The following is a 27,714-nucleotide window of genomic DNA, read 5'->3' on the forward strand; positions in this document are numbered from 1 at the left end:
AGGAGGAGGAGGGTACCGGTAATTTCGAAAATGCGCTTTGAAGAACCGTCTTGTGCATAAATGCCTGCCTCCGATACCGCGGATGAAAAGCGTGGCGGCGAGGAAAAGCGAGGAGGCAGGGGTTAAGGGAAAGAAAGGAAGAAAGCAAGGAAAGAAGGAAGGAAGGAAGGAAGGAAGGAAGGAAGAAAGGAGAGGCGGCGATTCTTTGCTTCTTCTTTTTTTTTTCCTTTTCGACCCGAGGGAGCCGTGGTTAACCGTACGGAATCGGCGGTGTCGTGGAAAAGAGGGTTGTTATAAGCCGCCTTACACCACGCCCGACTTGGCCCCCGAACCTGGGCGGTGTCACTGTCACGGAATCGATATCTGTTCGCTCCCGCTCAATTTTCTTCCCAGACACGGTCCAACTTCTGTCTCTATCGTCCCCCATTCTTTTCTCCCGCCGAAAATGCACTCCTCTCTTCCTCCCTTCTTTTTACCCCCCTCCAGAAAAGAACGGCAGATGGACGACGCGTCGATGTCCCGAGTCGCTTAACTTTTTCAAAATTTCATCCCGATTTTACGGGTATTCTTGCCTCGAGGAGGATTTCTGGCAAGATTTTCTCCTAGGGGGGAGAGAAAAAAAAAAGGAGGACTCGGGGGAAAACGGGACGTAACAAAGACGATCCCTACCTCTTGCTCGGTTGTGCAGTCATATTGCAGAAACAACGTTCGTCCCATTTAAATATCAATTTAAAGCAGCGTTCGCTACGTATCCCGCTATGTAGACCACGTCCTATCCAGCGCCGTATCCCACATCGCTTCTCATCCACGGATATCAGCTCTTTACGAGGGTTTGCGATGCGTCACGTCCGACCACGTACAAGGCTGCTCTACTGGCTCATCTACTTACGCTTGGTATTCTACTCCGTTGTCCGTGGTGCACGGCCAACGTATAACCTATTTACCCACGTGTCACGTCTGACTACGCCCCGACTTGTTCCACTTTATCCCTTTTGCGCGGACTACACCAGTGCGCGTTTAAGGGAATTCGATCCGGCCAAATGTTTCTTTCGATGAATTGTTACTCGATAAATTTGTATATTTTACAATGAAAGAAAAAAAAAGAAGAAGAGAAAAAGAGACACGATCTTAAATAAATCCCGCTTTTTCTTAACGACTTTTACGCTTTTAAAGGTATGAAATATAGTTTTATACTCGGCCGGGCAGCGGCAGTTTTGAAACAGTGAGCGCCGCTTTGAAAACCAACGAGGCGAGCTTATCTCTCATCCGTGTCATTTCCTCGTCAAACATAGGGGAATCTGAGTTGAGAGTCCATTGCTGGTGGGTCAGTGAAGCGTTGCTTAACAAACGACGCGGTGAAAACCTCGAAAACCTTTTCTCTGTTTCTCCAATTCTCGGGTAATAACGATAAAAGAGTGTAAAAATAGTGTACGGTACAGTGTGGATCGTGGAAGGATCGTGACGGGGGATGGAAACGGATGATTCGTCACGAAAACAGAAACGTATCGTTTCTCTCGGCTCGAGAGAATAAATCCAAAATCAATTTCTTCTCTGGGACCTGGGTCGAGAGAGCTTCGCCCTTGTTGTTCATCGGTGGAAACAGTGACCAGGCAACGCGAAACGATTTTTCATCTCTTATCGTCGACGAGGTCGTCTCGTCACAGCGACGCTAAACCAGAAACTCGATGCGTGAGCGCGGAGAATCGAGTCGGAAGGGGGTGAATCTGAAGAAGAGGGGGAAGGGAACGAAGAAGAGGAGAAAAATAAACGAGTTATTTATCGGTGGTCCTTATTAAAAATCGTAATCTCTCCATCGAAAAAAAAACGGGGCAGATGGAATTGATGGAAGATTTCGAGGAGGGATGTATAAATACATGTATCAACGAGAAAAATCGCACAACAAATTCGTTCGTTCGTGGTCCAGATTTTATTTACATCCGAGTGTCGAGATCCGAATAACAAATGAAACGATTGGAAAAATATAGGAAAAAAGCAGGTGTCGCCTGACGATTTCCATTTCCGGTTTAATATCTCGCGATACTCCGTCTGTTTCATCTCGATCTGCATCTCTAGGCAAGCGTGGACCGCGCTCGTGGACGATCGTGCAAAATCGGGAAAGGCGCACATCTCGATTCAAAACTGTTCATAGTTCCCTCGTTTGAAATAGTTTTCGCGATTTCGTGTAGTGTTCGAGCCTTCGATCTAATCCTATTATACCAGGATCGTAACAATATTACAAAAGAATCGTTATTATCGATTCGAGTCGGCGAACCGAACGAACCCGGATGTATCCTCTTATCCGTCCTCGTGCACTCGCTTATTTCATGGCCCAATCCCATCTAACCTTTCTCCTTCACCGATAGGTAAGCTCATCCAATTACCGAAAATGTAGCGGTGCACGCTACTAGCACGATGCACGGAGTATCACCATTCTCGAGGCTGGTTTCGCGCTTACCTTGCCGCCGTATCACCTCTCCTGAGCTTCTTTCTTCTAACCACTTTACGTACCGGAACGTATTCTCGCTACGGGGCAAATAATCCTCAGCGATTCGCCTTCCATTTAATATTTTTTACGTCGATGGTTCATCGATAGATCGTCGAACCATCTTTGCTTCGTCCGCCCCGATTTTTGAATATATTATTGAAATATATATATTATATTGACTGTTCAAATTTTCTAAGTAAGTATGGTATTAAGATTGAAAATTTTTAAAGAATATCTTTGGATATCTCTTGGTGTAGTCGATTATTCTTGAAAGATATTCGCTTGTTACGCGCAGATATTTCAAGTCTTAATCATTTTGGATCGATGGATCGTCGAACTACGTTTGCTTCGTCCCGATTTTTGAATATATTATTGAAATATATATATTATATTGACTGTTCAGATTTTCTAGGTAAGTATGGTATTAAGATTGAAAATTTTTAAAGAATATCTTTGGATATCTCTTGGTGTAGTCGATTATTCTTGAAAGACATTCGCTTGAACGTTCGAAGAGAATAATCTATCCTTTCGACAATATTTTTCCATACATATTAATATTCATCGTTTGAACAACTTGTGTAACAATTTCTACAATTTCCAAAGAACATGTTTGAATACTAAAAACGACTTTAAACGATATTGCTGCTCAAGATCAATTTCAACGTAGAAAATTTCCTCCACGCTCAAAACCAAAGGATCATCGCTGTTTCTTTCTCTCTTTCCCAATCGAACCAACCAACCAACCGATTTCTCTTTGAAATTCACCCTTCTCTCTGGCAACTGGGATCCGGCATCTCACGGTTATTTCATGTTGTACCTGGCCCAGCCCCCGTAAGAGTAAGATTCGTCCGTGTACCCGGGCGGAAGCGGAGGGCTCTCAGCCGCGTCGTATTTCCCGAGGGCCATGTCGATCAGAGAGAGGCTGCATCCGGCGAACATGGCGGCGCAGTCGTGCCCCTCGTGCCCCGCTTTCCGTGCCCTGCTGTACGCGTGATGCTCCTCCGGCTCGTGATCGAACAACCGCTTCAAAGGGAAGCTGCAACAACACGGAGGGGGAAAAACGTAGCGCGACTTACCTCGAGGATGAGGGTGCAGCTGCGCCTGTGAAAAGGAATCGGAAAAGGTGTCGATGTCGCGAATTACGAGAGAGAGAGAGAGGAGAGAGAGAGAGAGAGAGAGAAAAATTTAAAAGGGACAACTCGGTTTCTGTTTCTTGCACCACGAAAGGAAAAAATCCTCCCAAGGAGGAGTGCGGGTGTGGGGGACAGAGCTCTTTTCAAGCTTATTTGCTTAATAAAATTCGTCTCAATCCCGTTCTTTCTTCCGAGGGAGGACGAGATTATTCCGAAATCCCATCGATCCCCGGCCAAAGCTCATCAGAGCTCTCTTCCCCGCCCCCTCGAAGAGGGAAGAGAGAAAGGTGGAGAATGGGGAATCCGCGCAGCTGGAGCCCCCATTTTTTCATCTTCCTTTTTTCTGCTCTGTCCCTGGTGAACCTTACGAGAACGATATCCTCATCATTTCCTCGACCAGGGTGTTCCCTTTCGGAAGCAATCGTTGCGAGGCCTCGCAGAGGGCGCGAAGGATACATGTTCTACCGTCGAAATTCATCCTGAAAGAATCGAAAATTGGAAAAATTAGAATGGGGAGATCGAAGATTCCGGAGGGAAGAAAAATATTACCCGATGCACGAGAGAGAGAGAGAGAGGAAGAGGGCCTCGAGAAAAGATTGAAAGCGGTGGTTATTCGAGAATTATTCGAGAAGGAGAAATTAATAATGTATCGTTTGAACGTGTTTCCTAGTTACACGTAGTATGAAAGGGGAGTGTTTTCTCATTTGGTCCTCTTCCAGAAAGATTAAAGTTGCCTTTGAGGCGATTGCCTATCAAAAATTCCTTCCCCTCCCCAATAATTTCACTGTTGATTTGAGTGGCCGCCGAGCCGGCTGCGATCGATCTTTCGAAAGAAAGTTATCGCGCACGTTGAAATATGAAAGTCCTTGCAACCTATGCCCCCCCTTGATATATATCAAAAAATAATAGGTTAAATTACGGAACGCGTCTAACACGCGGCTCGAGAGAACGAAGAACGAAGAATAATCGATGGCGGTGAGTTGTTCAAAGAGGGTGGAAAGAAGCGAGCGCAAAAAAGAAGAAGAAACAGAGAAACAGTTCATGGATTTATTCCGTGAAATGTTCTCTCTCCCTCTCTCATTAACGGACATCTTTATTCGAACAATACGTAATATTTATTTGCAGGATAACAGGAAAGATGGGGTGGGGAAGCAAGATCGTAATCGCGTGGTTCGCCAATTCGACTGAACGTCTGCCATTAATTCAGAGAGATTCGTCGAAAGGGAGAGTACAATCTTGGATGGAGAAGAGAAAACTAAATGAAATTACTGGCAGAATGATTCCCTCCTTCCCCAAAATCTTTCATCCCTCTCGATATCACGAATTTCTCTCCAGATTCTAAATGTCTATTCTAAGTTGCCATCCTTTGTTTCTCAAGAAGCACTGCACAACGATCGCCTCGACCAACTATCGTTATCTCGAATTCGAGTTCCATTGAATTAAGGTAATTCACTTGTACGAATTATGTATTCAAAGATATATATCCGATTTAATGACTCGCGTTCATTCGCGTAATTTTATTTCGTACCGGTATCTATATCTATTGGAAGTTGCAAAACTCGTTCGACAAATTTTCTTAGAGCGGATGAATACGAATGAAAATTACGTGGAAAGAAAGGGCAAACAAGAGGAAATCGTTTGCTCCCCTGAATGGCGAAAAATTGATTTTACGCATTGAAGAGAGGAAACCGTTGTCATATAACGAAACGGTCATTTTGAAAGAGACGACGGTATTAGAGGTGCTTAAGGGTGGTAGTAGTGGTGGATCGGATGACGGCGCCTTATCCAGACTGGAACTGGTTGGTGGAAACGGTGGTCGGTAGTTGGAGGTTGTTTCTGAATTATCCTCTCGGATCATTTCTCCGGTTCCAGGCTTAACGACAAAGGGTTATGGTACGGTCTCTTCTTTTTTTTACGCTTCGCTTTTTAGCCAGATATTTCTTCGTCCATCAACGGAGAAAGCTGCTTGATTATTTTTCTCGAAGAAAAAGGTTATTTCTCTCGAAGAACGGGAATAAAACAAGTCGGACGCGATCTGACGCCATCTTTCTAAAAGATTGAATCGGGCGTCTCGTAAATAACGCAAGTTTGATCGGTTTTTCAATACGTGATCAGCGATAAAGATAAGATAAAGTAAAGTCGAAAAAAAAAAAAACAAAATCGAATAAAAGGAAACTTTACAAATATATATATATATAGATGCAAAGAGTCACGCGTAAGTTTCGAGTCTCGAGATCACATAGAGAACATCGAAACAATTGGAAGAGAATACGAAAGAATAAGAATCGAGGGGGATCGATATTCCTCGGTTTTTTCCACGATCTCGACAAGTTTATACGACCATCGTCTTCCATCGAATCCTCCCTCCCCTGTCTGTTGATCACCATCGTCACGATACATTGACGTTTTACACTAACTCGGCCGAAATACATCACCGCAGATGACACGGAAAAAAACTCGCAGACGGCTCTCCATAAAGGCCGACGACGTTCCCTCGATCACGTCCAGACTACTAAAGCCGCCGTTACGTTTTATTATCGAGGCTGCCACTCGAGGCTGGCGCACTTTGTGCAAATTTATTCGTCCCTATGATTTTCAAATGGGAGGAGATCGGCGCTTTTACGCCGCCAAAATGGATACATCTCCCTCCCCCACCCCCTCCACGGGAACGTTTTATCGAAGCCGGTTCGAAAGGGAGCGAGTTTGGTTAATTTTTTTTTTATCCAACGTATTATTATTCATTTCCGCTCGCTTTATTCCTCTTCCCCTTTTTATCGACCGTTGATAACGAAGGATACGATCGTAAAAAACGGTGATATGTAACAAAAGAGCAATAGATGCCTTAAATTCTCAGACCAGAGTCGCCATTTTCCTCCTATCAGCAAATCTTCTCCCTTCTTCTATTTTTTTTTTTTTTTTTGCATCATTAAATATCTCTCCGATCCGTCTACCCACGCACAGATCGTCGGCAAATTCAACGATCTTTCCTTGCTTCTTTTTGCAATCACGCTTTTCTCAACAGAAAATATCTACAGAAGGATAGAAACAATTTCTCTCAACGACTTACGCATTCATAATGGTCTCCAGTTTGCTGTAAAGTTCCCGCCGATGTCTACGCTGAAGATAATAGTAGTCAGGCTTGCGATACTTGCTCCTCCCGGGTTTCACGTAATATTTGTCACTGTTCCATCCCGAATACTTGACCACGTTCTTGTCGTTTGTCGCGTATTGGCTCCCGTATTTCTTCGCCGGTTTCACTTGGTCGTGTCTCAATTGCAAGAACGGTTCGAGGGCCGGTTTGCTTTCGTTGGGCAAGTCGTAGGAGATGCCCCAATTGATGCCCTCCGTGAAGATGTTGTCAGATGTCACAGTGTGCACCGTCACGCAAAGAGCGACCTGTAACAGCGACCGGTTATTATTTATGAGGCAATTTGTATAACGTCCTCGTACAAAAGTGAAATGTCAGAGACGGAGACGAGAGAAAGTGATTCGTTCAAAAGTAATTAAAGAACAAGGAATCGTGACTTATATATCGTGATTATTTTTCGCTACGTGATTAAGATTAGAGTAAGATTTATATAGAATAGAGAGAATTGAACTTACGGAGAAAGTTGAACCCTCGGGAAAAACAACGTATCTTCTTCTTCTGGATAAACGAGCGTCGCTGTCGGAATTGACTCGATAATCGCTCAGCAGGGTGCAGAGAATCAGAAGTAGGAAGCAACACGCTTCATTTCGATTCATGGTCGAGATTCCTGGAAAGAGAGAGAGAGAAAAGAGGTGAAAAGTTAATCGTTTTCAAAAAATTCCTCGAAGCAGCTGATCCGGATGACGTCATTGCACGACCGCCCAGGATGGAATTCTGTTAACGTTCAAAAAAGTAAGTAAACGGGAGCCGCAACACCGGCCAAGTATCGGTGTTAAATCAATTCCAACGAGGATTCCCAGTTGGAAACGAACTCCGTGTCGTGCCCATTTCTCACTGTTTTCGAACAACTAGATCGACCCATGGAGAACGCGGATGGCGAAAGAACGGAGAAGCCGTTCGGCTTCATTTGTCCTCGTCTCGTGCTGCTGTTCTAATTACGAGATGAGTAATGGAACTGTAATAAAGCGGCCCTCCTCCATCCACCAGCGACCATCCACGTCAGTCAGGTTATTCGCGAAGAATGAAATAAACCATCGGCGACTCTTTGCTTTGGCTTTCAAAAAAAAAAAAAAGAAAAAAAAGAAGGAGAAAGAAATCGGATTGCAAAGCGCTTTTCTTCGTTTTTCTTCGTCGAAGAAAGACATCTCATTAATCCGAACAGGCGAACAAGGCAATTTTCCTTACGTTTTTTTTCACGAGCTATTCTATTTCGTTCCCTGCCGACGACCGCGAGAACTTGCGGATCGTAAAGGAATTGGAACAACTCTTTTCCAATTTTGCCAGTAAAATCTCTCTACAATAATCGTTCAAAGAGTTTGGTGAATACGAGAAAAAGAGGCGCGGAGGCGTGTTGTTGATAATGCTCGTCGTTTTAAATCGCGATTACCGCGAAATCGTAGCGCTTTTGTGCGAGAAGAGGGATCGAAGATCGATTCGAAACAAATCTCGAACGAAATCAATTCGATTAAACCGCGCGTTAATGCGACAACTGGAATACGATTCGAATGAGGAATTTTTCTTTTTTTCTCTTCGGAGGAGAGACGTTTCTATCAAACGATCGCCCGTTCGACTTAGCCCGAGACTTTTAATTTATTTCGCTTTCGAGGAAAGGTTTCCTGCATAAAGAATGCGTGTAATTTCCCGAATCTTCGTTCCTCCCCACTTGTGACGCGTCTCACGTCCGAGATTCCCCCGTAGAACACCGTCGAATACCTGCAGATTGCATCGGGCAATTTAACACCAGACGTTAAGATAATAATTCACGTTTGACCCAGCAGTGGTTCAGATACGGGGACATTCATTGTCGACCTGGTGGAAAAGATCGATAGGTCCGATACATCCTGAAGCCGGCGGGTTCCATCACGACGATGATGGAAACCTCCGACGAGATTTCCTCCGCCTCTGACCCTTTCTTCTCTTCCTCTCTCTTCTCTCGATAATTTGTCACACACGGTTTCGATAATAAGCGGCCCCGTTAATATCGCAAACCGTTTCGTTACGAATATGGCGAAAGATCGAAACGGAGGGATGAGTGAAGGAATTCACTCTTGGACCGGGTTGCATGCTTCGGCCGACGTCGATGAGCAACGTCGATGGAAGGAGAGAAAGGTCGAGTGTTAATTCGCGAATCGACGCGATCATCGCGCGTCCATCGATTCATCGTTCGAATGATCGTGTAAGATGCACCGCTTACCCCTCTCCTTTCTATCACGCCTCTTCGTTGCAGCAACCAATTCCTCTTTCGTCCTCTACATTTCGTATCCCCTTATCTCCATTTCTTTCTCTCTCTCTCTTTTTCTCTTTTTTAACCGTGAATTTTGATAAGGAACCGTTCTTTTTCACCCGGAAAGCTCCATATTTTCCTCCCCCGCTGTTCCATTGCCGATAGAACATTTGAAAGAAGCTATTTGGGGATTTCGTGGATCTCGTCGCTTTGTCACGCTGACATTGAATTTGACGATGGATTCGGAAGGAAGGGATTTGGTTCGGGAAATCTTGATCGAACATCGAGTGTTGCTCGAGACGAGTACATATGCCGCTCTAAGAATAAAATTTTAGGATTTATATGTATGTATATTTTTTAAAAAAAGTTGATTCGACTCGATCGTTAAGAAAAAGCGTCAAAACGAATCTATCCACCTATCCGTCAATGATAAAACACATTTGCAATTCCCCTTTCGTATCCAGCGTTATGCATCCTCGCTCCTCCCTCTTTTGATTACACCCTCGTCGTCTCGGGTTTCCATCTTTCTGTCTCCGCCCCGAGGAATTTCCCCTTTGTCGCCGTCAACAGGATATTGTCGAATACCTCGAAGGAAGTTGTAGGCCAGCCGTCGACGCTTTTCGTCCGGTCTCGTGAATTTTCCACGGCCAGGGGAACGAGGGGCTCGCGATTGCGTTCTCGCGATTACTTCGCGTGGAAGAATCCCGTGGAAGCTCGCGCGCATCGCACGCCTTCGTCACAATCTTTCGTCCCCCTTTCCTCCGCTCTTTTCCTGTTCCTCTTTTTCTAAGCTGATCCGTTGTTATTGGAGCGTGCCTAATCGATCGATTTCTAATAAAACTTGCGCGCTTCTAACGCGCGCGCAAAGAAAAAAAGAAAAAGAAGGAGAAACATGCTGCGATCCGAAGGAAAAAAAATCCGCGTGCAAGTCTAATCTTGCGTTGCAATTCTAAATATTTATCACTGTATTGTCGATCCCTGCTTATCGATTGCTCTATTGTTCCAATTCTATTGTTCTTGTTTAAAAAAAAAATATTATCGCACATGGCGCGAGAAGTCAGTTTTCCATCATCCCCTCACCTCTCCCCCTCCCCTTTCCCTCGGGTAAAAATGGTTTCACGACCGCAGCTGAAACGTTTCCACTCTATTGGCAAGGAGGAAATGTTGTATTTTCCCATCGATTTTTTTTACACGCGTTTTCGTATCAAATCGGGGAAGCGAAAATTGCCACCCTCGTTCCTCGACCCCCTTCGAAAAAGCTTCGATATTCTGGTATATTCGCCCGAAAGCGATCGAAAACGTGGGGAAATCGATCGACACGCTTTGTAAGGAGACACGTGCAGGGGGCTCGTCGTGGCGGATGACGTTCTTTCCCGTTTCGTCGCGACGAAACGAAAGACGAAAATGATAGAAAACGAGGGGAGGATATCGTGATCGCGATCGCTTAATTGCAAACCCTTGCCCCGCCTTTTCTCTTTGCCTCTCGTACGAAATCGAAACGCGCCAACTCTTTTTCCGCGAGATTAAAGGATCCAAGACGAGTTCTCTTTCTTCTTATTTTTTCTTTTTTAAAGAAAACGGGGCTGGGGTGAGAGAAATCTGCGATAAAGAGGCGATAACAGAGGGTATCGACGGGAGGGTAACGTTCGATAACTTAAACAACGAGATCCAATCATATGTGCGATTTAAATTTGGAGAGGAGAGAGAGAGAGAGAGAGAGAGAGCATCAAATCGAATCGAATGAAAGTCTGATCGAATCAGAACACCACCCCCGTTTGCCCGTTTCCCCGGGAATCTATTAGGCGAGTCAACACAAACGATTGAAATTTCTCAACTACTTTCTCTACCCTCGTTCGTTCGTTCGTTCGTTCGTTCGTTCGTTCGTTCGATTTGCCCTCCGTGTAACTTTGCGTACCATCTGAATAGTGCACACGCGATTCCATCCTGGCTGGAAAAATGTTTCCCCCCCCTCGATCAGAGGGAGCGGGGAAAGGGTGTACAAATATTGACGATTTCGAATAGGCTGAAAATCCTGTACGGATCGGTCTCGTTCCATGATATTTCGATTTTAATTAAGAGAGAAGTAGGTGGTGCATATACATACATATATATATATATATGTATATTCCGCACGAGACAACGAGTGGAGAGTTTTTCTTTTTTTTTTGAAACGCTTGTTGACGCCCACTTTATTTTAACGGCTCGTTACGTTGGTTAACAGGCGGTCGCAAGCAGATTGCTCGACAGATTATTCTCGTTATCGACAGATTTACTCAACGGATTATCAACAATTCGGCTAGATTTCGGCCATTTGAACATTCGATTTTATTCTCACTTCACACCGAATGTGATTTTGATTTCTCTGAAAATCGTTATTTTATTTCGTCCTCTTCTCCTATCCTCCTGTCAAATGTACAACGGGGAGGGGATGTGGAATCGCTTTGTTTACTCTCGCAACAGTTTTTACCGAAAAACTGTTTCGGATAAAATTCGAATGATTTTTTTAAATGAAAATCAAATTCTTTTTCAAAGTCGTCGCAACGATTGAAACGAATTCAACAAAATGTTTCGAAACGAATCGTGTACGGTCGTTGAAACGGATTTTGAAAACATTTTTTATCGACTCGATCGAGGGAGAAAATATGCAACTTTATCAGGATGATCAGCGGTCGAACAAGAAATCGCGGAAATTTGCAAATTCGGTCGACAACTTTTAACTTGATTCCGAGTTATCGAAGAAACTTATCGGTGATTTCGGTTTGAATAAAACACACACACACACACACACACACACACACGCATACTGATATCGATCGTCGAGCATTTCACATCGGACGCGGCCATATTTCAAGGAAGAGAAACAATTTCGTGAATCGTCGCTGCGATCCGTCAAAAACGAGGTCGAAAGAAAAACGAGCGCCACCGAAATGTCGCTAAGCGATGCAATAAACGACTCCCGCGAAACCAGATGATTTTCGAGGCAGATGGATGCTTTTGTCGCGCGAATTTCGAATGTTTTCCTCGTTCCGTGTCGGGCAACTAAGATAAATTTGCTCGATATATTTTTCGCGTCGATCGATGATCGATCGCCCGTTATGCGATACCACGCAGAGAATAAAATGGAATTTTCCTTGATCCACCTTTAAGGAAGCAACTAACAAGTAAACTTCTAAATCGAATTCCTGCGACCTGCTATAAATCAATCTGTGACAGTGCAGAGGATAGCGTCACAGCGCGCACATCGAATCATCCGATCGTTCTCGTGTTCGAATCCTCCGTTGACCAATTAGAGAGAGAGAGAGAGAACGAGAAGAGGAATTTCGAACCAAAAGGAAAAAGAGCTTTTCGACCAGTTTTTTTCCTCTCCGATTCTACGATTTCATCCGATGGTCGACCTCGTCGTACCGATTCGAAAAATTTATTTTATCCACGCGTATCTTTACGATTATGTATATTTTTGCAAATCGAAAAATCTTTAACGATCGACTCTTTCTTCTCTATACCTTTTCGAAAAGAGGAGGCAATTTTTAAAATTGGAAAAAGAAAGGAAATAATTCCGATCTTCCTCCTTTGTTGCTTATTTGGCAAACTATATTCAATCTACCACTTTATCGATTGAAGAAACACGCGATCCTCTTACCCGATTCAACTACTTATGTATATTTTTGCAAATCGAAAAATCTTTAATTTGACTCTTTCTTCTCTATATCTTTTCGAAAAGAGGAGGTAATTTTTAAATAAAATTAGAAAAAGAAAGGAAATAATTCCGATCTTCCTCCTTTGTTGCTTATTTAACTATAACTATATTCAATCTACCACTTTATCGATTGAAGAAACACGCGATCCTCTTACCCGATTTAACCACGGCGGCTTCTACATCAGCAACAACTATAAATAGCGAAAAGCTCTCGCGGCACGTGTACGTAACATTTCTCCTTCCCTTTCCCCCCTCGAAAGAATCGTTGATAAACGAACGATCGTGCGAAAAAAGAATCTCTTCTCTTCCCCCGTTAATGGAAAAATAAAAAAGAGGTGGGGCGGGGGGCGAAGCAGGAGCGGAGGGGGATGAAGTCTTCCCTTCCCTCCCACGAAGGGAAGATCGATCCTCCTCCCCGTGGAAGTATCTTGTAACTCAGTTCGGTAAACTCTTTAGGAAACAGGAAATTGTTAGCCCGGCGTGGAAGGGCGGCGTAGGTCGGGGAAAATGATCGATAGGTGACGGTGGCCGATAACTGGAAAACACGGAAGAAGGGGGAGGGGAGGGGGTGGCAGCAGCAGTGTTTCGGCATGAACGATGGCAACGATGTGATCTCACTTATCGGGCAACCGTATTACCCCGGCATAACCCGCCTCCTTCTTCCCTTCTCGTTTTTTTCCTCGGCAAGGGCGGCCACCTCGTTAAGGGTCGGCCGAGAAATAAATACGAGATATCGTCCAGGATCCTCTTCCCGTTCGTCGAATTTGATTTAACGGCGACCGTGAAACTATCGGATCGCGAGGGGAAAGCGAAATTGGACGAGATTCGATTTCGAAAAAAATCTGGGGCGGCAAGTCTTAGAATTTTTAGAGGGAGGATACGAAGCGAAGGAATTTTTGAAGTATCGTTTTTACCCAATTTTTCATCGGTTTTAATCTACTTCCGTAGAAGGAAGATTCGAAAGGAGAAGGAGTCCATATTATGCATAAATTTCCTATTCTACCGAGGAGCGATACGTCTGTTCAAGATCTAGGAAGAAATCGTAATATATATATATATATATCCTAAAAAAAGTTCCGAGTAACGCGCGTACTCGAAATTTCTTCCAGAATTGTTCACTGTGTACCGAAAAAAAAAAAAGAAAGAAAAAATAAAAGCATCCTCTCGTATTCACGTACGTATACCTCGCGAAACTGAAGAAAAGTTTTCGTTGATTCTCGCTTGTTCCACTGAGAAAAAATTCCGCGTATATCAAATTCAAATTGGAGGGAAAAGGGAACTCGTTGCGCAACTCTTGTACGGAATCTCTGTACGTAAAATTAGTTTACCACTCACCGATACCGCCCACCGAGGATCCTCCGCTGACGTCTTGCCGACGAATAACACCGGGGCCAATGTCAAACGGCCGTTATTGCTGCATTTCGAGAGCAGAGCGGCCATTGTCAAGTTTGTTAGCAGCCGGCGCGGCTCCCCTCGTTTGCCCAACAATTAACGACTGCCTCGAACCGAACGTGAAGAGACTGCACGTGCTAATTACCGCCACCGCTATCGAGGCTGCCAGGTTGACATTTTGCGTCTCGCGTGGCACGATCGGAATTTTAAATTTCACGCGGCCGGTTCGAACGAAAGGGGAAGAAGATCTCGGGCGGAAGGTGGCCTCGCGGATTAATGCGGATTTTCGCGGTTGGACGAGAAAATTTGGATCGATTCGATAATACGAATTCGCGGAAATCCGTGGACCAACGGATTCACTATGGCTTCTCGAGGGAGCGTTTAACGAATTTATCGAGACGAATCGAAGAGGATGTAATCCCTCGAGGTTGGACGATAAGGGATAATTTTTGACAAATATTTATATTAGAAACGTGGCCGATTTTTTCACTATCCACCAAGTGGAAAACACGTGTTATCCTCTTGTTACGACGACACTGAAATTCAAAGTTGCGTCACGCGGACGAGAAACGTCCCACGTCCCTTTTCAGAGGTGAAAAGAGTGGGAAGGTTCGGTAGGAAATTTTTTCGAAAAAAGTTGCTTCGATACCTTTTTCATCGGCCCCACGTGCCGATTACGTCCGATATAAAGAACTCCCTTCTCTCGAACCTCCAACTTTCCAAACTTGCCGCGTGCATAGGAGAGAGGGGAGGGAGGGAAAGGAGAGGAGAGGAAAGTTTCGATCGCGCGGATATGAAAACGAACTTAACAAACATGGAGACCGCGAAAAGTACCGTATATACATTTTCAACCCGATAATTCGATCGAAACGATAATTTGCTCGACTTTACATAACGTCCATCCGTAACGAGCGCGACTTCAAACAGACGCGGCTCGAGAGTACTTCGATTACCACGTACAGGCTAATTCGACGCCCCGCATATGCACTGTTTTGATTTCCAGTTAGTTCGGACGGACCAAAAAATAAAAAATAAAAAATAGAAAAAAAAGTAACTGTTCTTGAAAAGAAAAAGGGGGAGGAAAGGGGGCAAATGTCTCGGACGGTTTTCTTCCCTCGATAGGAAGGGAAGGTGGAAAATTGGGTCGTGGAAATACGCCCGTCGGGACTCGTTTCCAAGTTCCAAGCCAGTTGCACGAGAAGAAGCTCTTTAAGGAGGAAAAATTAGCGCTCGCCCCTTGTCCACCGAATTTCGAAAGGAGGAGGGGGAGGAATGATTGGACGAGGATTGGATCGCGCGGGATTGGGTCGCTTTATTAAACGCAACCCGTGGACAATCGATACTCGGCTCTCTGTTAATATCGGAGCCGAAGATGGAATCGCAGCGCGGTGAGCGCGATCACTTTTGACGAGAATTTTGAAAACTTGCACGATAAAGTTTGTTCGCCACGGAATTCCCGGGAGATCGAATGCCTCGTAATTCCTTCGGTGGTTGCTTTCGTAATTTCGGGAGGGGAGAGGGAAGGGAAAGTCCCGTTTTACTATTATATGAGAGATTTCCGCGTGTTTCGAAATTTCTCTCGCGTTTTTTCACTTTTCCTTGATTCAACTTTCGAAGAAGAGGGGAGACGATTTCTATTTTTTTACACAACACACCAAGTTTGTCGTTCCGTCGATGAATTCTCTTGAAATTCGTTTCGAATTCGGCATCTTTCCTCTTGCGCAGATTCATTCCTTCATGTTTCGCCTCGCTTCTGATAACGATAGCGCGAACAAATAGAATTAGATTTATGTATACGAGTAAACACTTCGATCGCTCTTGACACTCGAATTATCGAATCATCCGATTTCATGGAGGATAACACGAATCTTTTTCCTCTTTTTCCGATAAGAAAACTCTTTATTCTTAACCTAGATCGTTGGAATGGTACAAATGAGACAGTAGCAATTTTAAGAGAGAAACTGGGCATGGGTAAGCAACTTCGCACGGCGTCTCGGTTCTATAAGCAACATCGTAGGAATCGACTCGTCTCACGTTGTCGACGTTGCTAAAAAAGAGAAAAAAAGAAGAAAGAAAAAAAGGAAAAGAGAAGAGAAGGAAGAAACAAGTAAACGTGTGGATAACGGAGATTCGATGTAACTTCACAACGGCAAATATCGTACCTTAATATCAATCGAAGGGCATCTTCCACGAAGGAATCGCCGGGTGGACTCAACAAAGTTCTCGCCTCGCAGATCGTTCTCAACGTGCACTCCCTTCCCGGCAAGTTTTGGCTGAAAGGCAAGTTTCCCTTCAGAGAAACGTGGGCGAGACAGAGAATACGCTGATACCTGTTCATACCTGTTCAACGCCATCTCAAAGGTGGCGTACAACTCTCGCCGATGACGTCGTTTCACCATCCACTGTCTCCTCTTGTACTTGTATTTGTTCTTGTACTTCTTCTTGTAATCCTCCGTGGTCGGTATAGGCCAGATCACGTCGAACTCGAACACCATGTTCCAATTACTGGGCAATTTAACGGGAATCGGTTGCAAGATGGACGCTGTTACCTGAAAAAAAATCCCAAAATTCATTGCCATTCCGTAACACGAATCGAATCGAGCAACCGAAAGAATGGATTCCCGAAAAGAAAAAAACAAAAGAAAGAATTCCTAACCGTTCTCCCGATCGAGAAATCGACGCGATTACCCTCGAACCGTGGTCACACCGCTCCAACGTTTCCTCGATTCGCGTATTCTGCCGAGAACGCACTTTTCCCCGCTGCGCCACTCGAAACCAAACTGCCGATACTTACCACGAACGTGCTGCCCTGTGGAAAAGCGAGACGCCTCCGCCTGGACAGCAGCAACTCCCGCGATCTTTGACAAGGGATGGCGTGGTCGGTGTCGTTACGGTGACACCCGTCGTCCCCGAGGAGCGGCTCGAGGATCCTTGCCAGAATCAGCATCACCGGCCACAAGCCCCTCATTTCTCGGAATTACCAGCTGAAATCAGCCGTTTCGCGGTGGCCAACGACCACCGCTCAGTCCTCTCCTGGGAGGAGCGGGTCGAGGAGCGAGTTTTTCTGGAAGGACGGCAACATTATTCGCGGTTAAAGGGGCCGCGCCACGGGTTTTGCTCCTCCACTCCGCGGCCACTCCGTGGAAGTTCAAGCACGCCTTCTCGCTCCGTCCACGCGTGTTTGAACTTTGTGTTATCGCTTCGTGTTATCGCCCGTCTTTTTCTCTTTCTTTCTCTCTCTCTCTCTCTCTCGTTACGTAACGAATCCTCTTTGAGAAGATCCTCTCAGTTGGCGAATCTTCGGTAGAAAAACCGATTCGAATTACAGAAAAAAACCGATCGAAAGATTTTCCAGGAGAATTAATTGATATGATGCTTTTTCATCGATGATAAAATTTCACATCCGTGTAACGATACTCGTCATAGGAGATTCGATTCAGAGAGAGAACGTCAAACTTAAATTTCTCGGGAGGGAATGAGAATCTTCGAGTCGAGTCGACGATTGAAAAATAGAAAGAGAAAGAGAGAATTCCCAATTTCGAATATTCCTACATTTTTTCCTCGTTATTTAATTAATATTAATAGTCTCGTCTCGAGGAACGAAACGACTCTATCGTTGAATTGCGCAACGCGTCGCTCTTCTATTTTTGCCCCTATAATTACAGAAATTATCCCGAGCGAGGGGTAAACAATGAGCGCGTGTATACGCGGAGAGGAGGAGGAGGAGAGACAGGGAGAGAGAGGTTGATGAATGGAAAATAGGCAGGTAATTAACGTAACGCAAAACGTTCGCTCATAATTACTGACCTTTTTTCTTTTTTTTTTTTTTTTTTTTTTTCGGTGGGAAAGACGGCGGCCAAGCGAATCCCAGGCATCGGGGATTCATTTATTCGTGAAAGTATTGGCCGGCTGTAATTTCGGGGATTCCCCGCGCTCGTTTAAAATGCAGCGACCCGTTTAATTAGGGGCCATCGGGCGGTGGACCGGGCGCCGGCAAAATCGGCTCGTCTCGGACGTCGGATAAATCACTCGTCGAGGGACTCGCCGCGACGGGACGGGGAAAAAAAAAAAAAAAAAGAAAAAAAGAGAAGGAAAAAGAGGGGGGAGAGGGTTCAGCCCCAAAGTGAAATTATCTTATCGCGAAGGCAACGGCGAAACCTCGTCGCGGAGGTGTGCTTTCAAAGTTTTCACGAAATTTAGGATTTCGGGTCTGCGATCATGATCGCGGAAAATCCTATCCTGTAAATCGAATCTGTCGGAATGGTGATAATTCAACGTGAAATGATGAAACTTACGATGAAAATTATAATATGAAAAAAGCATCGTAAGAAGAATCGTGCTCGAAGATTGAAAGAAATTGCCAATTAAAGTAATGGAATATTATTACTTCTCTGAAATATATAATGAATAAAGAAAATGTATTACTAATATAAGATAGATTAGAATTAATCCATAAATGGCTAGATCAAAGAATCTTAAGTCAAGTGATGAACCTGTTCGGTTGAGCATGTATGTCATGGGCGGCCGTAAATTAATTTTAGTAGTTTTGTAAAGTTTCGTAAATAAAATATATGGGCGGTAAAAAAAAAGTAGAAAGTTTCTACTTTTCATATATCCAACTTTTATTGCGTGGAACGAAGTGGAACATATAAAAATATCATTGACAAATCGTCGCATTTGTGAATTTCTGAAACACGAAGTTAATTAACTTTAACCTCGATTTATATAAAAAAATAAAAAACTTATTGATAATTAAAATAGACGTCATATCCGTTATAAAATTGAAATTTAAATGCTTCTTAATAAATTTGCACAATATTTCTCAACTATTGAAACGTGATCGATCAGTTATCGGTTAATTTTCTGCCTATCTCTAAACGTTTAAAAAGAGGATTGAAAATTTTAATGTACGATTACAATACATTGATTATTTTTTACAAATTTGAAAACGAATTTTGTCCACCTAATTATTCGAACCAATGTGCGACGCTGTAACGATGAAATTTTGAGAAGTGAGAATTGATTAGCGTTGGATGCAAAAAGAGGCTTAATCGTCAATCGTCAGTTCCTTAAACATTAAAAAAAAAAAAGTTTGTCGACCATTACGAAACGTATTCGAAAACGAGATTCACAGGATATTTACAAAGAAAAGAAGGTAGAATCTGATTAAGTATTTCGCCGAGAAGAAGTCTTGAATCTTCTTACATCCAACGGTACAAATTCTAAAATTGCAAATGACGTGCAAATCAAACAAATTCCACGAGGTCGAGATTCGAGAGAAAGGGAGAGAGGGGATAGGATGTTAATGGCGGGTGATTCGAGCGCAAACCTCGGCTGACGTTCTCAAAGGGGGAATTGCGTTACATCGAAATGTGTGCACGCGCAAACACGCGGTCGAAAGCGAGATACGCGCGCGTGCAAGCAAAATACCGAAACCAGGCCGCAATCCCCAGGAAGGGTGCGTGCTCGAGCACATGCCACGATATTATTCCAGGCCGCGGTGTTGTCCTAGGGCTGATGAATCCGCCGATAAGGCTCCTTCGCTCCACGAATACCGACATCTCGCGTCGTCTTCCACGATTTATCGCACGAGTTCATCCTTACGGATAGATTTACAGAGAAATTGTTCAGAAGCTGTAATTTTTTCTTCGAGTCAAGTGTACGATTTACCGGACTGGTTTTATAACCAAATTATTCAGGATATTTTTCGAACGCGATTTGTTCACGAATCATCACCGTCGTTTCGTAAAAAAAAAGTAAATGGTTCTGTCGAAGAAGAGATTGGCAATTTTTTTTTATTCGTTCTTTAAACAAGAAACGAGCGATCTTCGTTTTATTCGCGGGTTAATAATTAAATAATTTTTGGAGTAAAAGTATGGTGATTGGACGAAGGCGTAACAGTGGTGATACAATTATTTGGTAAATTAAGAAGAAAGATTCTCTCAGAACACAACATCCGGACATTTCCACTCCGCTTCGTTGCAATTCTCTTTTAGGAAGTAAGCTCTCTCGTACTCGGTCGTTGGATCACCGTCGTCGTAGCTCGCCGGCAATCTGAAACGTGGAAACTTGTCTGAATTATTATCGAAGAGAGGATTGTTAAAGAATAATCCATCCAGGCAATCCTGGCAAACTGGTTTCGAGGAGAAATTTCGCATCGATGTGAAATGGTATCAGAATTCATCAGAGGAAAGAAACGAAACGAATTTTTCTCCCGAATCAACCTCTTAACGGGTCACCTTTTTCTCGAGCCTACATCTCGAAACTAAGTTCGAAATATCTCGAGAGAAAGTTGGAAAAAGTCTCGCGTTTCATCGCCTTCTATCGAAATAATTATCGGGAGAGGCATCTCCAAGGAACGAAACAACGAGCTCGATCGAGCCGCGGCTTCTCGCAGCGCCCGGAAACTTCATAACGATTATTAAAATGGAACGAGGAGGAGGAGGGAGAAGTTGTCGAGGAGGAATTCCGCGAGTGGCCTCGACGGGCTTTTCCCCGATGCAGCCTGGGGACGACGACGTTAAGCGCAACACCGGATGTCATGAATAAATTCAACGTGTTATCGAAAAAGTGTAACGCGACCGGCTTGTCACGCGGCTGCCCCGACTTTCGAACCAGAGCTTCTCGAGTACCGAGTTCTCGAAAAGACGGCGAGACGACACTTTGATAACGGATGCATCCGTCATCCCCTTCCCCTCCCGCGTCCTCCTTCCCTGACTTTATTCCCCATTTTTCTTTAAACTTGAAACGTGGAACGTGGAATTTTTTAAGGAGAGGAGAAAAAAGAAAGAAGGAAAGAAAGAAAGAAAGAAAAAATCATCGATCAACGTTCGATTAATCAACGCGCGTCCCCCCCTTTTTACCATCGCCTCCTCGATACCATCCCCCCTCCCCCTCTTTTAATCAATCTTTTCGGTAATCATCGTTTAACCATTCCATCGTTGCCCACTTGGTGATCGTCACCTTCTCGATGCCTTCTCGATGAACATTTGATTAATCTGCGTTTTCCATTCGTTCCGCCATCTTCTCCCCTATTCAATATTCCATCGATCAATCTTCCAGCGCGGCGGCGATCTTCCATTTTCGATCGATCCGGCTGATTGAAAAGTCCAACGAACCGCGTATAACATCGCGCCGTTTCATTTACGAGCCAACAAACGCTAATTACCCCATTCATCTTTAATCGATCTCCCTTTCCATCCACTTTGCCGCCGAGAACCGCCGAGATCGCGATTAATCCTTAACGAATTTCGAAAGCTTTTCCTTTTTTCTTCTTCCACCGTTTACTTACCTTCGAGCAAAAGTTTCCAATTTTTACTTTATCTCGATAAAAAATACCAAACACCAGTCGTCGATCGTTCGTCCCCTTTTAAATAAATAGGACATACTCACGTGAACACCGTGTGGAGAATCTCCCGCATGAAAGATCCTTTCCCAACGTCCCTTCGACTCCTCCCAGCCGCGTTGCAGATCGCCTTCAAAACGCATCCTCTCCCATCCTTGCCCCGGCTGGACGGCGATATGGAACAACACACAACAAGGTGGTTTAAAGGGGGACGGTGCACGGGTCGTTTATCATTATCAGCCTCGTTATCGTCCCTCGGCTGGCTCCATTCATTAAGTTGGCGATAATACCATCGGTGCCTCGATACCGGCGCCAACGTGCACTCTCCTCCTCCGCCCTTTCCAGTTAACCCCGCCCTCCTCAACGTCCCCTGCCGCTAAACGAATGCCGGCCAATTACGGAGGCTCATTAAGGTTCCAAGGTGTGATCCGATCTATCGCGACGTATCTTGGAGGAATTTTCGAAAAAATCGAATCGAAAATACTCCTCCCTCTCTACCAACGATGCGGTTTATGGTCAGATGCGAAGATACGAAGATCCAAGATTAGAGGAAATTGGAGGTTGCAGCCTGTTAAGGATATGTGAACGCGTGTTTTTAATGGCTGTCGCCGAGATAAGGCATCGTAATTAGTTCAGGAACGTAGGGGGTGGATATTTAAGGATGTAAATGCGAACTACGTTCGGATGGGAATCGGTTGGAATATCGCGAACGGGCGCGTCGCACATGCCACGCGCTTGATCCCCTTGGAAAATGCAAATGTAGTACAGTAGAGACGGGAGGAGGAGATCGATCGAATCGTGTAGAAGATCGATTCAAATTCTCGAAACGTAGGGACAACGTGGAATTCGATGGAGTTTAACCATTAATTTTCTACTTCCGATATTAAATAATCTTTGCCAGAAACTTTGTCGAATATATACACAGGCTGGTTCACCAGATATCATCATCCAGTGATTTTTATTATTTATATCAAAAGTATTTCAAATTAGGAAATATTTTAAATATCCGAAGTAATATCCGGCGAACGTACTCTCTACATTCTACGACTCGATCCAATCAGCCAGATTATAGATTAATTCAAATATTGCTGAAACGGGAAGAAATCTGTTTTTTCTAGAAAAATGGAACTTGATGGAAATTGTTACTGTTTAAGCATTGCGTTAATTTCCTACTTCCAATATCAAATTAATTTTTGAAATCTTCTTCCACAATCTTCCATGCATAATATACACAGGATGGTATATTTTCGCCTCCTACAATTTTCATCCTTGTTATTATCCATATTTATACACCGAAAAATGTTTCAAATGGAATTGCGCGGTTTTCACTTACTTGTTAAGCTTAAGAGATATTTTAACTCGTAAGTAATATCCGGCGAATATACCGGTGCACTGTAAGACTCGGTGTTATTAAAATTGGGACAACCGATGTTGCCGCTTGCTCGTGTTACCCTCGAATGCGAAACTCGCTTCGTGGCTGCATGCGGATCCGGTTAAGAAGCCGCAATCAAGAGAACAATGGGTGGAAGGGACCAGACCGCGATCAGAGAATTCGAGAAGAGAACGGAGAATTCGAGAGAAATAATTCCGAACGAGCGGAACGTATTTCCACCAACAGTTACGGATGCATTTCCAATTGTGACAGTTTACCAATTCGCGGGGAACGTGTATTTATCGTCTCCTGCGGTAGAGAAGAGAGAGAGAGAGAAACGATTGAAGGAGGGTCGGAGGCAGAAGGAGAGAAATCGATTTGGAAACGTGGCGGGGGAGTAAATGAAACGAGCATAAATATAAAAATTAATCTTGACTGCCATTTTGTCGGCCGAGCGGCTCCCGATGCAGCCACTTGACAAATGGTTACCAATATCGGCCCGATCCAAAGATATTTATGTAAGCAGTGCGCGATGCTCGACCGCGCGCGTACAACGCTCTAGCAACCGGAATGGCTGTATTAATCGATCGATAACGCCTCCTTTTTTTAGAGTTACGCGCCCGAATAATGCATCGCTGGATTCACACATACACGTATCGTTCGTAGGATTTGAACGACGACGACGAGGAAGATGTTACTTCTTCGTTTCTTAATGAGAAAATTCACCTCGGAGAATTCTTTTTTTTTTTTTTGGTTCCGAATAAACAAGATCGTTGATGTAAAATAATCAATCCTTATCTAGTTGGTAACGAAACTGCTTATAAAGTCTGCTTCTTTTGTCCCGAAATAATGGAATAATGGAATATTATATATCGTCAATCTTTCTCTTCTTAAGAGAAGATCGTTCGAAGGGACGGAATTGTTCTCTCCTCTCGATTCCTTCGCCTCTAAGCAAAATAATTCGACGATCAACTCGAAATTTTGCGTCTAATAGAATTTAATTCGTCGGGAGGAAGACGCCGGGGTTCCTCGAAAAATTTGAATCAAATGTCATTAATGGCAAATTCTCGCGTTGAATATCCGTGTTCGTTTTCTTTTTAACGAGGAAATCGTCGTTATTCCCTCTTTCTCGAGGCTCTCTTCCTTCTTTTTTTTCGTTTTCTCGACTTTAAACAAAATAATGCAAAATAATTCCACGGTCAAGTGGTCACGGAATTTTTACCGTTTTTACCGATAGAAACCTAGCCTTTCTCCACCACTTGTCCGATTCTCGCTGGATAATCGCGGAAAAACGACAATGAGAAGCGGAGGAGGGTTAAGTGGCCGGCGACTCTCGAGCGTCCCGATCCCTTTCCTCGTCGTCTCTATCGCGTACAAACGTTGACCCACGAAAATGGTGGAAGGCGATCGCGAAACGATAGAACTTCCCGTACCTTTCAACCTCAAAGCACTCTATTTCCCTTTCTCTCTCTCTCTCTCTTTCTCTCTTTATTCCATCTCGCGTACCGTTTCACCTCTTTGCTCAGAGGTCCAGGAGAAGCTGGAGGACGAAACAAAGCTCGACGCTGCCGAATCGAGCTTTCGTCGCTCGTTTCTCTGTCGATTCGAGAGAGAAAGGAAGAAAGAGGGAGTAGAAAAGACAGAAAGGGTGGAGAAAAAGCTGCAGTTTTTCGCGGACCAGCCGCGATTGTGCGAGGTTCGCGTTAAAGCGGCTCCTTTCGAGCCATGATTCGAGCCCTTGCCTCGAGATTTCGACCGTTGGATGAACGAACGAGGTTATTGGAGAAAGTAGCCCCCTTTGTTTTCACGCGAATAACGCCGCCTTCGATCGGATTAAAGAATGGAGCGCGCTTCGAGTCGAGGGTAAATCGAATTTTTAAAGCCTCTGCTCGTCGTTTTTTTTGCAAATCGTATCGATGATGCTTACAATTCTCGTGAAAATTTTTATAATAGCCACCAGTGGTTCAAAGAAACGCTTCTTCTATCGCTTCCACACTTCCTTTTCCGAAGGATCAAATTAATTATAAATCCTCTCGAAACGTTGCTGCCGATTTCAATATCTTTCCAACGCGTTCTCGAGATTATCTAAGACTATATAGGAAACATAAAAATCTAAACTGATTAAATTTCGTTGAAAATCCTCGAATCTTCAAATAGAAGAGGACTGAATGGTATGGAGAAACGCTGGTTAATTTTTGAAGAAGACGAACAGTTGAACGAAGAAATGCTTGTTTCTGTCTCTTCCATCTTCTTTTTCCACCACTTACCTTGCCAAAAGTAGTTCCAACTTGCGATAGAGCTCTCTTCTGCTTCGACGATGATAATCCTTGAACTTGTTGGACAGGGTGCTCTTCGAGGGCAGCTCCCATGCCTGGCCAGCCGTCAATCCGATGTTGAACATTCCTCGAGGCTTGGAGTAAGTAGTGATGGTCATGCAATACACCAGCTGCGCACGAATAGAACGTTCGAGATCGAATCGAGAGAATGGCTTCTCGGGAGGAATATCGCGCGGATCTGATTCGATGGTTTCTTTACTGGCTGTGCAGATATATATGTATATATATATGTATGTAAGCATCGAGTGGAGGAGGGAAGGAGCGACGATGTGCATTCCTGGCATGTCGGTTCCAACACTTCACTCGGAAATCTTGCAACATACTGGGCTGAGATAATCGATTTTCATCCTCGAGAAGGGAGAAAAGAGCAACGAAACGCGATATAAATTGGTGATAAGAAACATTCCTTGCTATTGCTCACGCAATACTTCTTGCCCCTGTTTCCTTGCACACGCGATCATTATATTTTATTACCCTGTATTCCAATGAATCGAGAATATGATGAAAATCGAATAACCGTATTCAACGAGCAACAACCCTTCATCGTGAGAACGACGTCGTTATGATCCCATTTTCGCCGCGGTAAACTAGAAAAAAGAGCAAGGACAGGGAGGAAGGAGCAGAGGTGTCGATGAAAATTCCAGGGTGAAAAGATGCCGACAGCAATTGGGAGATTGGAGGCGGCTTGACGTCGTCCCTCGATAAAACGTCGTCCAAGTGGTTCGATGAGTCGCGCAAGCAACGAGGGGGTAGAAATTCGTTGCGCGCGATGGAACAGCAAATTGTCGGCTGTCAAAAACTTTACTTTTTACGTGCCCCATCGATTCCAAAACGTTAATCCCTCCCGTTCGAATTTCCGCGTCCCATCAACGCGTTTCATCTCGGCCAATTACTCGTTGGAAGTAGCAGCACCACGCCTCTTCCCTTCCACCTCCTTTTAGCGCTTAAATTTTCCATGGCCCCGCCGCCCTCTCGACGAAACACTCGAGGACTCGCGAAATGCAGGTTTCCTCCCGGGCCGCTTATTAGAAATTATTAGGGCGTCGTTTGCATCGCAACTTCCGCCAAGTTATCCAGTTAACCGGAGGACAGACGGTGCATGCCCCATTCTGACGTCGTAACCGAGTTTTCCACGATGCGATGTGAACGAAGGATGGTCGAGTAATTTCACCGAGAGAGAAAGAGTGAGAGAAGTATATACATATATATATACACTCACTTGAACGTTGCTTCCCTCTGGAAACACCAAGTATTCCCCCTCGAATCCTCTCCTCGATCGTTCGATGCTCCTGTTCTCGATAGACTCGCACCAAGTCGCGCCAAGATTCAAGATCCAGAGGGTAAAAAGTAGAAGACGCATGGCGGTCGAGCGAGGATCGATTTGGAGAAGCGAGAAATCGGTCGACGCGGGACAATTCGGCCAACTGGCTCGCTCAGAGGCAACAGAGAGAGAGACGTTAAGTGAAATACCGAAGATGATATAATGGACGTAGCATAATGGCGATTAGACCGTTTAGCGTTTTACGGTTTAGAAGAAGGGGTCGTTGAGCCCGCTTAAATTGGCCCGTTAAAATGTACCCGGTGGAGATCGTGTTTTGACCGTACACTCCCTGGACACTTGCACACTTACACTGCCCGTGGAATCGTTCGAGGAACCGCCGTTCTATGGAGGGCGATTGGTAAAGGAGATTGTGCGCCCGTAAGAGTCGCGTTTTTCAATCTTTCACGGACAAATTACTGTGTGTCGGCCGTCTTTGTGAGAGAGAGAAAGCTTAATCTCTATTTGCCGTTCCCTCATCCTCAATCTCGTGAGAAAGTACGGGAGGGATAGAAATCTTTTTCGAGAAATCTTCGATACCTTCGAAAGAAAGTCTTTAGAAAGATAGTTTGGATCTTTCTTTTCCGAACGATTTGAAGAATAAAGGAAACGCATCAAGTTTGTGGAATTTTTCTCTTTTTTTTTCTTTTCCTCTCGCTCCAGGCTTGGTGATCGTTGAAATTATAGGTATTCGCATGCATGTACAAAACTGTGCAGGAAACGCAGGTTAAAAATTAGAAGGTATCCTGGTCGAATATTAATGGACATCGGCGCACCGAAGCGGGCCACGTTGAATAAATAACGGTAAATGGATTTTTACGTGGCGGTGGCCGCATAAATAGCAAAGTTCGAAGAGCGAAGAGAGTTGGTGCCAGAAACGAATTAATAGAAATAGGAGGAAAGATCGCGCGGAGCTCGCCAAGTAATTAGAACGATGGGGATCGGTGATCGTCCTCCCCTCTTCTCCCCTTTCCTCCTTTCGAACCGCTCCGAAATTTCACACCGATGGCCAAAAATGTAATTGGAATCGGCCGCTGCTGGAATTGCGGATTTTTTCGCGATAGGGGAAGATAAATCTACCCCTCTCCGTTTCACTCTTTTTTAACCCTTTTTCTGACCGAAAGTTTTACTGCTATCCTCGATCGTTCCCTTAATTTTTCGAGAATTATTCAAAGTTGGATGGGTTTCGTGTTATAGCGGATTTTTCGTGATTCTCTGGTAAAAATCTCCCCCCTTTTCATACCTTCTCTATTACTTTGGTGTT

The 27,714-nt window shown here is 44.3% G+C and overlaps 3 protein-coding genes across 10 annotated transcripts in view; 1 reads left to right on the top strand and 2 right to left on the bottom strand.

Moving 5' to 3' along the window:
* Positions 1-27,714, top strand: part of LOC107992698 (acetylcholine receptor subunit alpha-like 1) — a 204,850-nt gene that overhangs the window by 129,157 nt on the left and 47,979 nt on the right. The gene's annotated exons all lie outside the window — the stretch shown is intronic.
* LOC107994562 (uncharacterized) lies at positions 1,905-17,306 on the bottom strand. Of its 3 annotated transcripts, none has more exons than XM_062079374.1 (5): positions 16,242-16,341; positions 7,222-7,373; positions 6,686-7,014; positions 3,987-4,097; positions 1,905-3,521 (listed from the first exon to the last, which is right to left on the bottom strand). In XM_062079374.1, exons 2-5 carry the CDS (start codon positions 7,360-7,362, stop codon positions 3,287-3,289), a joined length of 816 nt encoding a protein of 271 aa, XP_061935358.1. In that variant the 5' UTR covers positions 7,363-7,373; positions 16,242-16,341; the 3' UTR covers positions 1,905-3,286. The 3 variants fall into 3 exon arrangements, with proteins under 3 accessions (XP_061935358.1, XP_061935357.1, XP_016911691.2); XM_062079373.1 differs by lacking the exon at positions 16,242-16,341 and adding an exon at positions 14,023-14,158; XM_017056202.3 differs by lacking the exons at positions 1,905-3,521; positions 3,987-4,097; positions 6,686-7,014; positions 7,222-7,373 and adding exons at positions 15,936-16,126; positions 16,420-16,628; positions 16,874-17,306 and having other exon boundaries at positions 16,242-16,352.
* On the bottom strand, positions 18,677-27,619 carry LOC108003445 (uncharacterized). Of its 2 annotated transcripts, XM_062079376.1 has the most exons (4): positions 26,352-27,619; positions 25,064-25,242; positions 21,472-21,588; positions 18,677-20,133 (listed from the first exon to the last, which is right to left on the bottom strand). In XM_062079376.1, the coding sequence occupies exons 1-4, from the start codon at positions 26,490-26,492 to the stop codon at positions 20,022-20,024; spliced, it is 549 nt and encodes a 182-aa protein (XP_061935360.1). In that variant the 5' UTR covers positions 26,493-27,619; the 3' UTR covers positions 18,677-20,021. The 2 variants fall into 2 exon arrangements, with proteins under 2 accessions (XP_061935360.1, XP_061935359.1); XM_062079375.1 differs by having other exon boundaries at positions 25,064-26,474.

The sequence above is a fragment of the Apis cerana genome, linkage group LG9 (genome assembly GCF_029169275.1).
Source record: "Apis cerana isolate GH-2021 linkage group LG9, AcerK_1.0, whole genome shotgun sequence".
Taxonomy (NCBI): Eukaryota; Metazoa; Arthropoda; class Insecta; order Hymenoptera; family Apidae; genus Apis; species Apis cerana.

Coding starts and splice junctions, on each gene's coding strand:
- LOC107994562 (XM_062079374.1), bottom strand. CDS start 7,362: ATGAATCGAAATGAAGCGTGTTGCTTCCTACTTCTGATTCTCTGCACC. Junction 7,015..7,221: donor CCGAGGGTTCAACTTTCTCC/GTAAGTTCAATT, acceptor TCGCTGTTACAG/GTCGCTCTTTGCGTGACGGT. Junction 4,098..6,685: donor CTGGAGACCATTATGAATGC/GTAAGTCGTTGA, acceptor CGATTCTTTCAG/GATGAATTTCGACGGTAGAA.
- LOC108003445 (XM_062079375.1), bottom strand. CDS start 25,416: ATGCCAGGAATGCACATCGTCGCTCCTTCCCTCCTCCACTCGATGCTT. Junction 21,589..25,063: donor TTGGAACTACTTTTGGCAAG/GTAAGTGGTGGA, acceptor ATCGCCGTCCAG/CCGGGGCAAGGATGGGAGAG. Junction 20,134..21,471: donor ATTCTCCACACGGTGTTCAC/GTGAGTATGTCC, acceptor TCCACGTTTCAG/ATTGCCGGCGAGCTACGACG.